General features: G+C 38.3%; 2 protein-coding genes across 5 annotated transcripts in view; one reads left to right on the top strand and one right to left on the bottom strand.

Moving 5' to 3' along the window:
* The window catches only part of Sema3c (semaphorin 3C), a 150,008-nt gene that overhangs the window by 39,640 nt on the left and 93,299 nt on the right, over positions 1-17,069 (bottom strand). For 3 of the 4 annotated variants that reach the window (XM_050139805.1, XM_050139804.1, XM_050139806.1), the window contains exons 9-13: positions 16,472-16,586; positions 15,234-15,332; positions 14,866-14,935; positions 12,831-12,975; positions 2,880-3,102 (exon numbers count right to left, since the gene is read on the bottom strand). In XM_050139805.1, the coding sequence (XP_049995762.1) occupies positions 2,880-3,102; positions 12,831-12,975; positions 14,866-14,935; positions 15,234-15,332; positions 16,472-16,586 (652 nt within the window). The remainder of the gene's footprint in view (positions 1-2,879; positions 3,103-12,830; positions 12,976-14,865; positions 14,936-15,233; positions 15,333-16,471; positions 16,587-17,069) is intronic. The other variant, XM_050139807.1, reaches the window with a different exon arrangement.
* Positions 1-17,069, top strand: part of Cd36 (CD36 molecule (CD36 blood group)) — a 203,043-nt gene that overhangs the window by 167,328 nt on the left and 18,646 nt on the right. The gene's annotated exons all lie outside the window — the stretch shown is intronic.

The following is a 17,069-nucleotide window of genomic DNA, read 5'->3' as shown; positions in this document are numbered from 1 at the left end:
ATACTCACCTGCACTTACAAATTAAGAAAAAAAAATCTAAAAAAAATTGATATTTTCTCACTTACAAACAGAATTAGTTGTGTATAGGACAATGGTGCATGATTCTCCCAAAAAGTCAAATGCCTTTCTGATAACGATATATATAAAGTATCTTTTCCAAAGAAATTTCACTTTATATCATTGCTCTACTCATCTCGGTTTCATGACTGTTGAAACAGTTGTTCAATAAGGATGGTGCAGTCTGGTGAGGCAGTATGGGCATGTATCAGTGGTTAAGTTGGTGACAGTCTTTCCAGAAAGACGCTGTGGAGAGGCCTTGCCACAACGTGCACTCTCCTGCTTGGACAGAATCCTCAAGACGCGAGGTTTCGCAAGCGATCATTAGTGAAACCTCCACTACAATTAAAAGCCCATGCCCAAAGACAGCTTGTAAAAAGACACATGTGTTTAAGCACACATATAAAAATCCATGTCAAGGTGCCAGAGCTTATGTGGGAAGAAAACCCAAAGCATCTTTGCCACACTATGCTTCTTGCTGTCTTCTATTTAAGTAAAAATTGCTGAATATTTCTAAAAGGCTTGAAAATTCCACCCATGAAGTCTACATATGTTATAAAGATTTTCAAAAGAAAGTAAGTCTATGATGACATCACGATCCATCTTCTAAACAGGCTTCAAAGGAAGCAAACAAAATAATCATCTATCTAAAGAGACATTGAGAGAGGTGGGACTCTAAACTGCCACTTTCTGTCAAGAAATACAGGAATTTATTTTTCTTTTCAACGAAACTCTACCTTGAAGTCTGTTGGTCTAAATACAGCACTTTGTAGTAATTTAGGAGTCATCTATGAAAACATATGTATATGCAAATGAAGATTGTCTTTTGGGCTTGCATGAATTTATTTTATTGCCTGAGTAACAGTGGAAATATTCACACTTTCAAGTTCAACCTGACAAATATTTATTGGACTAGCAAAACCCTGTGATATGCCTATAGAGAAATTATAGACTTCAAAGAGATCAAAGGGTGAGAAGAATGTACCATGGTGAATACAACATGGGGAAGTGTAGTAAGTATTAGTTAGAAAGTCTTGGAAGAGTATAAATGGAGTTTGCACAACAGTGTTTGAAATGCTATTTTAACTACTGAATTGCCAAGGACTTTTAATGACACATTCTTTTAAAATGTGTTTGCACGTGAAACAATTTAAAGCAAAGTGAATAAACAGGGTGATCAAAAGAATAGGAGGACATTGGAAAAAAATGCAGATACACCAATAAACAAGAAGAACGAGGGCAAGAACTGTATGCCAACAGACAAAGAGAGGTTCTGAAACGCTGTAGGATACAGGAGCTGGGAGGTATTTTAGTGGCTATAGGATGGTAACACGGAAAGCCCTGCTGAAATAGAATCGGCAGTAGGGTGAATACTCACTCATGCTCTGTGTGTGGGGAGAAGCTTTCTAAGTCAACGTTGGTAGAGGGTAAAATGAAAGAATCTAGGGATTGAGATTATAATTGACAGCAAAGATCCTGGAGAGCGCAGGGTAGGAGAGCCATGATAAGGAATGATTAGATCAGGAAGGAGGGGTTTTGTTTCTCACAAGTCAGGGAGCAGCAAGAACCCAGATTCCGCCAGGCACGCCAAGGAACACATTTTAGAAGATTCCCTGTCTCAGGATTTCAAACAAAAATTATGTGTGAACGAAAGCTCCAGACCTAGGGTTGGAGTTACATGGAGGGATAAAATAAGAACTTCATGAGAAGAGCAGGCTGGAAGCTTTGTTTAGCCAAGAAAGAGTAACCACATTTTGTAGCTGGTTGAAATCTGAGTGCAGCGCCTTCCATTCAGAGGACAGACTTCAGAGCCGCCACATTTTTTACAATGGCTTTCACAGGCCTGCTTTATATCTGTTTCTTTAATTAGAAGACACACTGCAAACTTCCTGGAGTTGTTCCTACATCTAAAAGGAGAGCTGATGAGATCTGTGTCACCGCCTACAAGGCAGTAAGTGTGTGGAATTCTGCTGCTTGGGCAATATGGAGGAACCTAGCCCACATTGTGTAAATGGAACCAAGCAGGAATGGAATTTATAATCCTGTCTGCTCAGCAGGCCAAGGCTCCTTGCTCCCTTCTAGTAATTTGCAACAGTGTGCATTGGAGTCACCAGAACAGCTTGCTAAAGCACAGACGGCTGGGTTTCTTAGCTGGCTTTCCGGGAGGAGTGCCTTCAAACGTTTTTCTAACAAGGTCCCGGTGATATTGACCTTGCTGGTCTGAGGACCACACTGTGAGAGCCAATGCTCTAAAACACTTAGAACTCATTGTCCCCAGTAAGGCAAGTCTTTGTAAATAAGACTATTTTTATTTAATTTCTGGTAACAGAAATAGAAAATTTAGGGATTGCTGGTTCTATTAACATAGCAACTATAATATTTCCCAAACAGCTTCCTATACATAAGTCTACTTTGAAATTTACAAAGAATGTCTTATCTATCACCATCACTCTGGAAAATGACTCCAAATATTAGTTAGTGAGTCACAGATTCTGCTTCTCTTCAGAACATCGTTCATATAGAAAACTTCCACCCAGCCCTTAATTTGGCTGATTATTTGTATTTTTCACTTTAATATGGATGAGGAACTCAACTGCTTTGAGTACTTTGAATATATGAACTTCAGTTGTTTACCACAACTACATCGGTAATTTATTTAGTTAACTCCGTTTACAGCTGTGGGAAATGAAGTGGGAGGGATCCAACTAAAGGCTAAACCAAAGGCAACACTGATGATCTCTTAGGCTCAATGGTTTGCTCTTTCCTTTCTCCCCAAACTGCTGAACATTCCTTGATCGTACACCAAGACTTCAAACACCTACCTGTCCCCAGGAAGAGGACATGGTATCGTCCGTCAGCAGCATTCACGCGGTCCACGGCTATCTTCGTGTACTTGTAGTCAGTGCCTGTGCGGACAATCAGAGGCCTTCTGTGGATGGGGTAGATGGAATTGTACATAAGAGGGTGGTTGCGAATAAAGGTGACGACATCATCTGGGAAGTCCTTGGTGGTTCTCATGTTGGGTGTAAATGCCCCGCCTGGGCACTGAAAAAAAAAAATAGAAGAAAATAAGTTAATAAAATGGTCCCTTTGTCTTAATAATAATCATTTTCAAAACACTTAAAAAGTCAACTTGCTTTAATTACGTTGGAGGTCCAGAGAGAAGAAGATGAGTAGTCTGATCTTAGACAGAGAGGTCTCTATCTATAGAAAGCTATGAGGTGTATTTCCTGAGAAGGCTGAATGGTGTCAGATAACTGAGTAGAATGCCTCCTTATTCTACAGAGTCTCCACAGAGGGGCTGACACACACTTGAATATGTTCTGACTTTCTCCTCTTTTCATCCATCATCCTTCTATTTCCAGTTTTGTAACAGGAAGTATATTGTTGGCAAAAACACCCATGACCACAGTCTAATGCTAAAACAAATTAGGTAGCCATTATCACATTCAATTCGAATTCTAATGTAAGAGTCTCTTTCCCTATGATCTGCCTTCCCTAGACAAATCTTGAAGTTGGAGCTCAGCTCAGTGTGGGGATGACCTCTGGTAGCGCCCATCTGGGAGAGAGTTCCATCAAGTACAATAGCTACAGAGAGCAAAACACCACCAGCTTAGGATGTCCTGCCAACTCTCCAATCTGCAGGGAGTCAAGCTTGCCACTGGAGCTAGTGCCACCCCTGAGTCTCAGGAACAATGGTCTTTAAGTCTTGGCACGTGCAGTTGCCCATCTGGCTTTCCCGTATCCTCACTCAGTTCTCAGTTCCCTTTACCAAATGGTTCTTTCCATATAGATTGCTTTCATATCTACTGCATGTTTCCTGCCTAGATCATAAACTGTATTAGTAGGAAATGATCTGCCTGTTTTGCCTATCATTTCTTCATTCAATGAAAGTAGCAACAGTCGATGTCTGGTGACTATAGCTGAGGGAGTGATTACATTCTTCATTAGATGACCTCACCTGAAACTTTGGTATGAGGACCAGATGAAAGAGAAGGCGCCCTTCTTTCTGGAAGAGGGATGGATAGAGCTGCAGGTCGTCAGGGCAGAGAGAAAGAGGCAATGGCATTGGGAAAATAGGCAACCAGAAAGCTTCCACGGTGGAAGCAGACTGACAGAGGAGGATGGTTACCCTGACACCCAGGATCAACGTTCAGGTAAAATGGAAATGCTGAGGGTTGGAGCTCACACTCACTCACTGGTAGACCATGTGTGCTAAGTCCTGTGAGCCAAATTGGTGAAGTCAATATGTCAGCACAAACAGTGTGTGTCTAAATCTATTAAATACTCCATAGCATTACTTTCAGAAACAAAAATGGATTTCACATTTTACTTCAAATACAATACCCCAGTTTTAGTTTTATTTAGTCTTTAAGGGAATACTGCATAAAGCAAACAAAGCAAAATTGCTGTTCTTAGCATCTTGGAAATTCCTGCATGCTCTCAGGACCGTGGTCTACTAGAGAGCTCGGCTTTTCTCAAGGCTGACAGTGAAGCAACTCTTCACTCCCGCCAGGAACAGAATGTGAACACTATCAGACTTTAACAGAGGGCAGAAATGGGGAGGGTTGTGTGAAATCTGCCTAATCTTTCCTGCTGACTTTGTTAAGAAAGACAAACACATTGGAAACCAAGCAAGATGTGTCATCTCCTGTGTTGGATCCTTGCTATATCTAGCCAATGACATCAGCTCCTTTGTGTCAGCACGGACAGGACAGGCAAACATTTGCTCAAACCTCTCGGCAGAATCCACACGCAAACCCATTATCATCATGAATGCACGCTTTAGGCCAAGAACAATTTAGCCAAGAACTTTTTATAGGACACACACACATTACACACACACACACATTCTCTTTTTAGAAAAAAAAAAAACAGCTAAAGAAATAAATAATAAAGACGGTCTGTCATTGGATATTCCCATGACCTTGGAATATTTTTCATTATAAGAAAAACATTGTATTTAAATATTCCTGTTTATAAATTTCCCAAAATGAAGACCAAACGGGGACACAGAATTGAATTTGAGGTTGTTCATAGCTGACAGTTGTGTTCCATACTTCTTCAAAGTAGGGGTTATGGGTTTTTCCAGCCTTCGTCTTTCACACAAAGTGGAAAAAGGGCAGCATGCTGCTCACTGAATGAAATATGGAAAGAACAATGTGAGGGCGATTTCATCAGTTCCAGACTCTGAAGACACCACTAATTGTGGCTTGCTCTGTTGATCCATCTCCTCAAGTGTTTGTAAGCATTTTTGTTGGTACTAAAAAAGTGCATAGTTAGCTTACATTACTAGGCGTGCTGCATAATGTCCAGTCAGTTTAGTACTCTGAAGTGTGATTACCTATAAAAATAATTTCTTTTATTTTTGAGATTAATATAGTTACATAATTCACTGCTTCTTTCCTTCTTCTGAACTCTCCCATTTATCTCATCTTGCTTTCTTTCGAACGGCTTTTTTTTAAAATTAAACATTGTTGTATACATATATGTGACAGCCTATTAAATTATCTGAGTCTTATTTAGAACTTTTCCTTAAACTTAAAAAAATCATACTGAAAGTTTTGTTAAAGTTGCTCAAAATTATGCTGGTTAAATAGGTAACACAAACTAGTAGTTTTTAAAATTTTCATTTTTATTATTTTTACAATTTTTGTTGTTAGTTATGATATATGCACGTGTGTGTGTGTGTGTGTGTGTGTGTGTGTGTGTGTGTGTGTGTGGTTTAAAGACAGCTTTGTGGAGTCAATTCTCTTTTTCCACTTTTACATAGGTTCCAGGAATTGAATTCAGGTCATAATGCTTGCAGAGCAAGTTTCTTTATCTGCTAAGCCTTCTTGGCAGCCTTAGTCTAGAGTTCTGTACATTTTTACCCTCAATAATTTCTTTAGTCATGCTTTTATTATCTATGCACAATGTTCTCCTACCTTAAAAATAAGAGTCTCTTCATGTGACATCATTTTCAAATTTAGAAAAGGATTATTCTAATTAGGAATCACACTGCTGATTCATGACACAGGATTAGCACTCAAGACAAAATGAGTTGTAAAAATGGTGACAAGATAAAAAGGTGACCCCTCCCCCAATATGCACTGTTGAGGTTCCTCATTGTAAACCAGGCAAGGACATTTAGTGTGCAACGGCTCTTTCATGGTCATCTGGAACAGGGAAGCATGCATATTGGGACCTTGGGGTAACATAAACCATATTTTAGTCTAGAAATTTCAGCAGTTCAAATTTCACACTAAGGTCTTTTATCTTGTTTAGGCGAAAAGATATGTGTCCAATTTTGCCTATGTAATTGGACCTAAGGTCTGGAGGAGCCATCGAGCCTAAGGGTGAGCTCCTATGGCGATACTTTCCTACAGGCATAGGATTTCTAGCTGTATTGCAAATATGTATCTTTATACCTACAGATAAGTGTTGCTTTCTCTCCTCATCAATAAAACTGCTTTGTGCAGCAGATGGAGACTCATACTCCCAATGTTTAAAATGCAGATAGGTGACTGTGGGGTGCCCAGTCCCAGTAAGCACATCTACAGTATGATCCATACACCCAAGGATCAAAGAAACCCATATAAGGGGTAAAAGTTTGAAAGGGTAAGAGAATGAGAACCCGTGTCACTAGCTAGTGTCATGTAGACATGACCAGGTAGCTGCTCTGTGGATACCCAAAACTGTGTGCCTATTCCACCTTATCTGAAGGTCAGAGAGTTTGACCTTAAATTTTGCTCTTTCAAAGTTTTTGATAACAGGTGTGGCTACAAAACAAGATATCCTGACCTAGGATCTGGTTACTTGGTGTTTTGGACTTAAGATGGCCATAGATCTGGATCTGCTCCACCCTGACCAAAGGTCAGAGAATGCAAGCATACTTCTGCTCCTTCTTTTGAAATAGGAGGTTTTAACATCAAATGCTCTCTTCAGGAATCCATGGCTTGATGTCTCAAGGACTGGAGCAGATAACTGTTCTAGTTGTCCTTTGTATCATGCTAAAGCAGTCTTTGGCCTGACCCCTACCCCCCATTTTGTATTGGGGTATAATAGTGTATGGAAAATTAAACACGGGCCAACTCAGGACTTAGAACTTGTAATTCAGCATTCAGTATTCGCTGAGTTGCCCTCCTGTTACTATCCTGTGTCTCTGTGTTTCTTCCTTATCTCTGTTCCTCTTAGCTCACATCTGTAATCCTCATACCCATACCCCTGACCTGGATATTACAAAGCCATTAGGGCTAGGGATTGTGACAGAAGTAACCACAAAAAGGTGACTCATGGCATTGCTCCTATGGAATCTCCACATAAAAAAGACTTGCCTAGGAGGGAAGAGATGGCTCAAAGGATTAGAGCACTGACTGCTCTTCCCTAGGTCGTGAGTTCAATTCCTAACAACCACATGGAGGCTCACAACCATCTGTAATAATATCTAGTGCAGGCAGAACATTGCAGCGTAATAAATCTTAGAAAAAAGACCTGCCTAATGAATACCAGTTCACATGCCAACGTGAATGTTGGAAACGTCACTAGGTCTCATCATTAGAAGAGCTCCTGAGACAGTGAGAATCAGTTTTATAGAGAGACCAAGCCCCAATAGCTTATTAAATGCAGTGAGGCAAACCCTAGTCTTATGTATATAGGAACAGCATTAAATGAATTCAGAAGGTCATGCATATGTGTTTGTATTGTAATAAAAATTTTAGAAAAAAGAACAGTTACAGAAAATGTCATAAATGTGAATGTGCTGGGGTATGTGAGAACTTGGAGAGGTAAAAGAAAGATGGAAATGATGTAGATATAAAAAAGAAGATGGTATAATCACTAAGTCCCATCAGAAACATTGGCGTTCTGTAGGTTAATTTTTATACAGGTCATCACTGAATCATTTTAGTTAAACTTCTTAAGTATTTGTTTTTTCCCAGTTGTTTTATCCCACTCTTATGAAGTGGTGGTAAATACCACTTTCTGAGACATCTTCACTGAAGTGCCAACAGAAAAGCTGAAAGCCATGACCGTTCTGCAGAAGAGAGATGAACAGTTGTGTCCGTGCCTAACTCCTGAGCTACTCTCAAGTGTTTGTAACCATTGATGCCTCTAGTCTTCTTATGTTGTCCTTAGATCTGTGAGGAAAGTACCTTCTTTGAATAATTATTTTATCCAAATATTATTTGATGAGTCCTGTGGTAAGCATTAGAATAAGAAATTACTGTGACTTTCTAGATACAAGCATACTAATAAAATAGACAAACATCATTTTTTGACAATAAAGTAATAATCGGAGACACGTAAAATCTAAATGGCAGAGCATGATTCAAGACCAAATGTCATGCACATGAAACAGTCAGTATTTTAAAAATGAATTTGTCGGGCTGGTGAGGGCTCCCCAGATAAAGGCATTTGCTCCCAAAGTCAAATACTTGAGTCCCATCCATAATTCATACATGGTAGAGGCTGCAAATTGACCTCTACCTACACACACACACACACACACCTCACTGGAATAAATATACAAATAACATTAAAGGACTGAATAGGTAATATTTATGAATAGATAAGCATGAAGCAACTATTAGTGAAATAATAAGCTGTGAATTGGAAGAATAGTAGGGAGTGGTATATGGGCCCTGAAGGGGGTACAGAGAGGGGAGAAATCCAATTAAACTATAATCTCAAAAATGAAAAAAAAAAGAAAACAAAGTTAGGAGAGTGAGCAAATATGACTGCTAGTATCAGTATGGAAGAGAAACAGAGGCTGTGTTCTTTGGGGGAACTGTTCTCCTTAGGATGCTGGTGGATATGGTTCCGAGACACCCCGAAATGGGAGTTAAAAATGATCGCGTTGTTAGGTTCTGCTTCAGTGGGGTGTGCAGGCTATGAAGAAGTCTACAGAAGCCTCACCCTCACTGTGACAGGATAAGGTAATTCATTAGCTCAGCCACAGAGTCTGCAGTCTCACTTGCCCTTTGCGACATACCAGTGGTGTCTTGTTTCTTCCACAAACTGAGAGTACTTAGGGGAAAACATTATGACACACTTGGCAGCCCTCCCAGCACTTACGTGTGCTTGCTGGTTGGGCTGTTCGCTAGGACAGCAACGTACCCTGCTTTGAAGGAACCCCTACAGGGAAGCTGAGAAGGAGGGTATAGGATTTCTGCCCGTGTCATTTATGTAAAAACACAGTTATATATTTATGAGGTTGACCCAGCAACCAGACTACTGTGGAGAAATGAAGAATGACAATCACACTTGATTCCTCCTTGGGAAGACTTCTGAGACAGAGACAGCATTCTTGACCTAGAGGAAGAGGACTGTGGAGTTCACTTGGCTGAATATCCTCTGGCTACAGAAGTAGGAAGCATAGGGTTGAGGCAGCCACTGGCAACTGAGTAAGAAAGCTGACTTCATGTTGTTTTGCTGGGCTCAGGGTGGAGCGACCAGTTCTTTGGGGAAGCATACTTCTCTAGGAGGAGTTCCAGGGTCATTTCTCCATCCTGCCCTGTTGATTCCCCAAGGATCACTCATCTGACAATTTCTGGATTTAAAGGAGCTGTTGTGGTCTCAATACCAGATGTAAGAAACCACATTATAGAAAAATGTCTTAAGTACTGATTACTCCCATTTTGCAAGGATTCTGTTCCAGATGTGTGTATCACTAATCCCTGGCTTATTCCACACTGTTTTCGGACAGCGGAAAATGCTTATTCTTACGGGCTTTAAAAAAAAAAATGGGACTGTTAGCAGAATTTTCTAATTTAGCATTGGTTTATTTGTGGAAAAGGGTTGGTCTCTTACCGCAGTGTACACAATTATTGCTTTTCGATGGAGTGGTTTTCTATGTGATACTTAAAGCCCTGTGTACATGTCAAAGTGGCTTTTAAGATGTCACATGGGGGAAGAGCCATAGGTAGAATGAGGCGTGTTTCAGTTGCACAATATCTTGACCATGGCTAATTTCAAGTAACGGCGTGGGTGTCCTTGGTTGAGAAAAGGAATAAGTAATATACTCAGGAGACAGGAGCAATCTGGTTTCAGAACAGCCTTCATGAGATTCTGAGGCCTCAATTCAATGAATGCAACCATAAGCTACAGGAGGGAGGGGGTGAGTTTTTCTGAGTTTGCAAGTCAGTTGCTTCTGTACTAACTGCTCACACACTGGAGAAAGTACACCAAACCGCAACTACCTGTTACTGTTCTGAATGAAAGTGTAGGTTCAATTAGCCCAACTTCTAGTCATTTAAAAAGCATAATTTACCTTTGAATCAGTTAGCAGTTAGTCTTCTGGGAATGCATGAAATAATTTGAACAAAGCAAAGAGAGACTTTAACTCACATGCAGTTTTCTCAGCCTTTCCCTCCCTTCTCTCCTAAGTCACCTTTGCTCCATACCTGCTATCAGTTGAAGGGCCCTGAGATGATTACATCTGTTGATTGTTTTCCTTGGTTGTAAAAGCAATTAGTCAGTGTTCTGCCTAATCAAGTTACTTGTTAGACATAATTAACTGTACCATTTTAAATACAGTGTTTTTAGAAATAAATAACAAGAGTATCTGACTCTTTTGCCTGCTCTTGAGACCTTTTTCCTTGACCCCTTTAATATTGTATGGAGGTGTGTGCCTAATCATATTGTACTTTGTTGAGTTTAGTATCTATCCATTGGAAGGACTGTTCTTTCCTGAAGGGAAAAAGAGAAGGAAGAGGGGAGGGGAGGTCTGGGAGTAATTGAATGAGCAGATGCTGCAGCCAGGTTGTATTATATGAGAGAAAAATAAATAAAAATGAAAAGTAAAAAAGAATATCTGTATCTGTGTTTGTCAGTGGGAGCAGCCCACAGTTTTGTTTTATTCCATTGTGTTTTTATCTGATTTAGCTTCAAGAGAATACTTTAGTGGAATTATTTTGTTAGTGTGCCTTCTTTTTTATTTTTATGAACAGCTTGATCAATACTCTTGTCAGCTCTTCCAGAAAAGTTTGTTGGAAAGGAGCAGTGAATATATCCATCTGGTCCTTCTCTTCTTGGGAGTTTTATTTTATTTTGTTTTGTTTTGATTTTTTTCCTATTGCTGCTTCAGTCTCCTTGTGTGTTATAGCTTGTTTAATCTGTTTGTGCTTTCGTCATTTAACTCTTTCAGATCATATGTGACTTTATCAAGATTTCTGGGATGGAACCATTTTCTCTAATAAGTATGTTAAGTTTGTTAGAATACTCCCTAGTTTAATTATATTGTCTTCCTTTCATTTTTGTCAGTTCAGCTAGGGATTAGTCAGTCTTAGGTATCTCTTGACTGCATTGTAGTTGATTGATTGTATGTTCTGTTCTTTATAGGTATTTCATCAATATCTGCCAAGATACTAGTTGGTGGGGGTCCAAACCATTAATTCTAGCAGTTGTGGGGCTGAGACAGGTGGATCTGGGAGTTCATGGTCAGCTTGGTCTACAGAGTTCCAGAACAGTCAGCACTGTGCAGAGAAACCCTGTCTTGAAAAACAAAGCCAAACCAAATCACACACCCTGACCTTTTTTTTTTTTTTTTTACCTCACTGCCTACTGTTTCTGAATTTGCCTTTGTACTATTTTTCCAAGACTTTTAAGCACATGGTAGGTTATTTGAGGTATTCTGATATTATATTAGATTAAGCTATTTTTATTTGATCTGTCAGTGTTTTGCCTGGGTGTATATATGTGTATCATGTGTGTTCTTAGTCACTGTAAGGCCAGGAAAGAACATTGCTACACTTGGAACTGAAAGAATGGATAGTTGTGAACCTCCATATGGGTGCTAAGCATCAAACCTGAGTCATCTACAGGAGCAACAAATGATATTAACTGCTGAGCCATTAATTCTAGTCCATTTTTAAAACTTAGATTTATTAATTTCATTTTATGTGTGAGAGTTTTGCCCAACTATATGTCTGTCTGTGCATCATGTGAAAACCTGGGTCCTGTGCAAGAATAACAGGTAATCATGACAATCAAGCCATCTCTCCAGGTCTGTTTTGACTTTTTAATGTAAACATTCACAGTCATAAATGTCACTTTTAGTAATATTTTAGCCACAGCCCCAAAGGTTCTGGAAAGTTATACTTTCATTTTGATTTGGTTCAAGGATTTGAAAATTTTCCTGATTAATTTTTCAATTAACAGCTGCTATTCCAGCAGACACATATGTCAAAAGGGCAGGTAACAGTTATCTCTAGGTTAATATTCATGAGAGTATCATTATCTACAACAAAATTTCTTAAGGTAAAAATGTAAACAAGTATTACTAAACAAACAAACAAACAGCTAGCAGGTACTGTATGCTGGAGCTTGCCTTTAGTCCTAGATCTTGGGAATCAGAGGCAGGTGGATCTCTATGAGTTCAAGACCAGCCTGGTCTACTTAGTGATTAAACTGACCAAGGCTACATAGTAAAGACTGTGTCAACAAAAGAAAGGAAAGGTGGGGAGCACTGTTGGTACTAGTGTTAGCATATTAAGTCTCCCTCTGAAAATTTCAAAGTGAGGGCTTTAAAATTAGAAAAAAAAAATATATCTACCATACTTTACTAAGGTGATTTAGAATTTTGGTGAGATTATGCTATTAATTATAGCACTTACAAAATCTCACTTTTATAATGTATATGACGTATTAGCACATCTCAAACCAGGCAAAAATTAAGCTAGAACCATGAAGTTGAAAATCATAATGAGCGTACCCAGAGGACCATAGCTATATTTAATAATTGTAAATGAAGTTTCTGCTTAAATAAGATAAAAGTAAGTGTCACGGGTACTTACAGTGCCAGGGCGAGGATATGGAATTCTGCCTTGGTAGGATATCAGCTGGTGATTGGGGCCTTCTTTGTGAGCAAAAGGCCCATTGAACACAGTCTGAATATCAGATAGATGGTACACACACACTGCAGATCCTTTAAAAACAGAGCTGAAAATGAAAGCAAAGAATCGGTTTTATTTTTTCTAAAATCTCTTTTATTTGTGCCGGTGGATTTGGGCGCTCTGGTTAGGGGAGCAGATCAATGGTTTGCTCAGCAGTAGAGAAGCTTCCTCCAGCAGTGGGGAATCAGCCCAGAGACCTGGAGCCACTGGTGCAGAATGAGTGATCTTGTAACATTCTGCCCTAATCCAGCCGTCTCCAGTAACCCCTCAGGAGGAAGTAGACACACACCCGCATCCCTAGCCCAGAGGAAATCTCCAACTGATAACTACTTGCAAATGAAATCATATTTTTTTTTACTTAATAGTGACTCCAAACTAGAAGGCTAATTTAAAAAGTTTTAGATGGAAATAAAGCTTTAATCATTAACTATTAACATCAGTAGGTAAAAATGATACTTTCTAATGTGTAATGGTCAAGCTAATTTTTGACAAATATAAACTAGAAAATTTTTATTAAAATCAGTATTTGACCGAAACCAATATTTTATTAGATTTTTTATTATCTTGTCATTCATTTTTGTAATAAACTAAAGTGATGCTACTCATTTGCTGGATTTATTCATTAGCTCAGCATACCATCCTGGACATCCGGGGCACCTTGGGGTGTAGACCTCAATGACTGATAATCGGTGTTCCTGGCAGTTCTTTGATTTTGAAAAGCTCATAGCAGTAATTGCACCACACTTTATGGTTTTTTCTTTCTCTTTTCTGTATGTTGTGTATGAGTGTGGGTGTGTGTATACACATTACATGCAGGCATGTGTACCTGTACTTGTGCACGCAAAAGTCAAAGGAAGACTCCAGGTGTTGTCCCCTGTCACTGCTGGCCTGATTCCCTTCCTACAGGGTCTCACCGTGAACCTGATGATGGCCATTTTGGTAAGACTAGCCTGCCAGCAAGCTCCCTAGAACATCTCTCTCCTTCTCTCTCTATCTCTATCCCATGAGGGGCTATATGAAATGCCACCATACTTGGCATTTAAATAGGTGTCAGGGATCTAACTCAGGGCCTCATGTACGAACAATAAGATCTCTCTCTCTTTTTTTTTTTTTTTTTTTTTTTTACTGAAGATTCACCCCAGACACTTATACCACATTTAAAACTCACCTAGAAAAGAATATTTCCTATCACCATTTTGCAGTTTTCTAATAAATGAAAAGGAACCTATTCACCATTCCCTTTAATTTAAAAGACTTGGCTGGAGTACTAGGCTGAATTCAGAGTAACATCTAGTACAAAATTAATAGACTGATATGTGCACAGAAAGTATCATGTATGTGGGAAACGCACTGCAAAACACAATTGTATTTTTGCAACTGCCATTGGACTCCAGGAAAAGCTAGAAAATATTAAGCCTATTTTAAAATGCAAAAATATTGTCATATTACAGAATAACAGAACCGGTCCAGCTTTTGTCACCTTCTCAAAGCCATCACTTTAGTGATGAAGTGAAGTTATTTTAATTCAAATCAAAAATATTCTTTTTTAGTTTTAATAATGCATGTCTGCTATAAAAAATGTAAATAATTAAACATATACTCTTCCATGACTTCTACATATATATATATATATATATATATTTATGCTACCACTGCTAAAATACAGGGTAGAAACATATTCTTCACCACCAATACCATAGATTCTGATTTTATTAGAGCCATTTGTCTTTAACTTTGTTATGTCAACAAATACTTCAAGCATTTTACTTCTACTATTCAACTCACACTTTATTTCTTCCGTAGAACAACATATGATTGTTCAAAATGCATTTGTAAACATTAGTTGAGATCAAATGTGTCTTAGTGATCTGGAAAAAGCAAGCAAAGTGAAAACATTTGTTGTTTACTGAAAGAGCTGCTGCTGTTTCATAATTACCTGGACGTGGTGAAGATGCCATACACAAGGGTAGTCCTCGGATTGTCAGTTTCTAGCAGAAATACATCCTCTATCAAAAGGAAAACATATTCTTTTAACGTTTCTCAAATGCCAGTTGCCGATTTCGAATTATCCTAATACAACAATTTCAACTATGAAAAATAATCCTCAAGAAGGTATTACTGGAAAATCCCTCCACTTTGTTATAAATGTGGTGATACGCGCTTGGTAGCATAAATCAAATGCGAGCCTGCCACTGAGAGCATTCAGAAAGACTGTGTCTCTGTGGAAATGGCGGTATGTGTATAAACACTAAGGGGAAAACCCCAAATGGAAACTATAGACTAGAACTTTGAAATCCTTGATACCGTGAGTCTGTAGAGTAGGCAAAGCCCTACCATGCTCTCCGCGGTAGGGATGCCACAGATATTTTCTTGTTGCTTGATTCTGCAATTCCTCAAAATCCTCTGTTGATGATACATTCATTTTAATTGAAAAATGACTCAACTAGCAGTTTTCTTTCAATCTATGATTTGAAGTTGTAATGCTGAAGAAACTTTTGCATGGTAAGTAAAAGATATAAAACCTCCTTTGTAGGAAGAAAACTTTATTTAGACTTACGTTCAAGATTTCCAAGACTATTTTATCTAACAATTCATCTAACAATAAGACTTTAATGTATGTCATAAGCAGAGACAGATGCTTTTATAATACAGTAAAAATAAAACATGAATCTTGAGTCTTGAAGACCCAATGACCATATAACAGATAATGTTTCTTAAGGTGAGAAATAGCCCCCTTCAGATTTATTTATAACTCTTAGAATCAGTGCATTTTTGCAGTTTGTAATAGATATGTATTGTTTACCTCAACATATGTCTCAAAATCTAAGACTGACTAAGCTATACATTTCAATGGATAGTATTTGAAAAGAGATATGTCTAAATAGCTGTCACAGCGTTATGATGCATTAACAAGGTACTTCAACTACAGAAAACCATTTTTCAATAAACTATTAGTCCTTATTTGATCTGCAGATCATAAGATTCTTCTCATAAAAGGAACACTTAGTGAGAATCATCAAGAAGAACTAAGCTGGGAACATAATTCTTGCCATTTATAATAACACTTTTTTAAAACTTTATGAAATTTTCTATTTAATGTAGAACTTACATATATATGTGTGTATGTATGTTTGTGTATACACTTATTTAGTTGAAAAATATAAGAACTTAAATGAATAGTGTATAATATTTTGATTTAGAGTTTCCTAAACTTAAATTGCTTTAGATCAGAATATTATAAATATATATTATAAATTCATTTATAAATGATCAAACATGCCATTACCTGTATATAAATTTTAGAAGTCTTTCCACCACCCCCCCACATTAAAGTCTTAGCATTTTAACAGTGCATTCAATGGTGGAAGAAATTACTAACATATTTAAGGACACCGCTGAGCAATTGACAATTCCCTCCCAAGGTGGAACACCATTTACACTGTTACCATACAGAGAAAATGCTCCTATCTGAGACTTTAGTAAGACACACGATGCTCATAAAGTCCTTCTCAAAAACAGTGCCCACTGTCACATCCACGCACCTAATTCATCAAAATGTGTCTCGGGGCCATCTTCGTCTGTGACGGAGCACACAAGTCTTGCCTTTAAGAATGTGGTCCACTTGTTGACAAGACTACGTTGTCCGCCAGTGTCATTCTGGAACCATTATACAAACACAATTCAGATGATTGGAGAAACAGTTGTGTATTATAAATTCAGCTGGAACGCTGGTTTTTAATTTATGGTTATCTAAAGTTTAGAAAGTGTTACCCTCAATTTAAAAAAGCAACTAGGATCTTTAGTATTTTTTGATTGATCTTTTATACTACGGTATCAGCAAGAAATGAACTATATGGAAATATAAGTATATGACTCAATTTTTACAATATACAACATAAAATGTTATATCAGGTGAATAAATAACTGCCACTTGCCAAGGCAAATGTTTGTTCTCTTTGATGTATATGAAATTTACTGCATACAGTTGTAGCTTTCAGAGCTTACTATGTTCAGGAGAGTGGGCATATCCCACATCCGAAACCTCCAGATCATTCTATTTTATCCTGCCCACCTCAGCATGTTCACTTATACTTTGTATTTCCCAGTGGCTGATTTATTACATACATTTTCCAGGCAAAT

The sequence above is a fragment of the Alexandromys fortis genome, unplaced genomic scaffold (genome assembly GCF_014885135.2).
Source record: "Alexandromys fortis isolate MF-2015 unplaced genomic scaffold, M_Fortis_MF-2015_v1.1 scaffold_38, whole genome shotgun sequence".
Taxonomy (NCBI): domain Eukaryota; kingdom Metazoa; phylum Chordata; class Mammalia; order Rodentia; family Cricetidae; genus Alexandromys; species Alexandromys fortis.
This window is presented reverse-complemented; position numbering and strand designations above follow the sequence as displayed.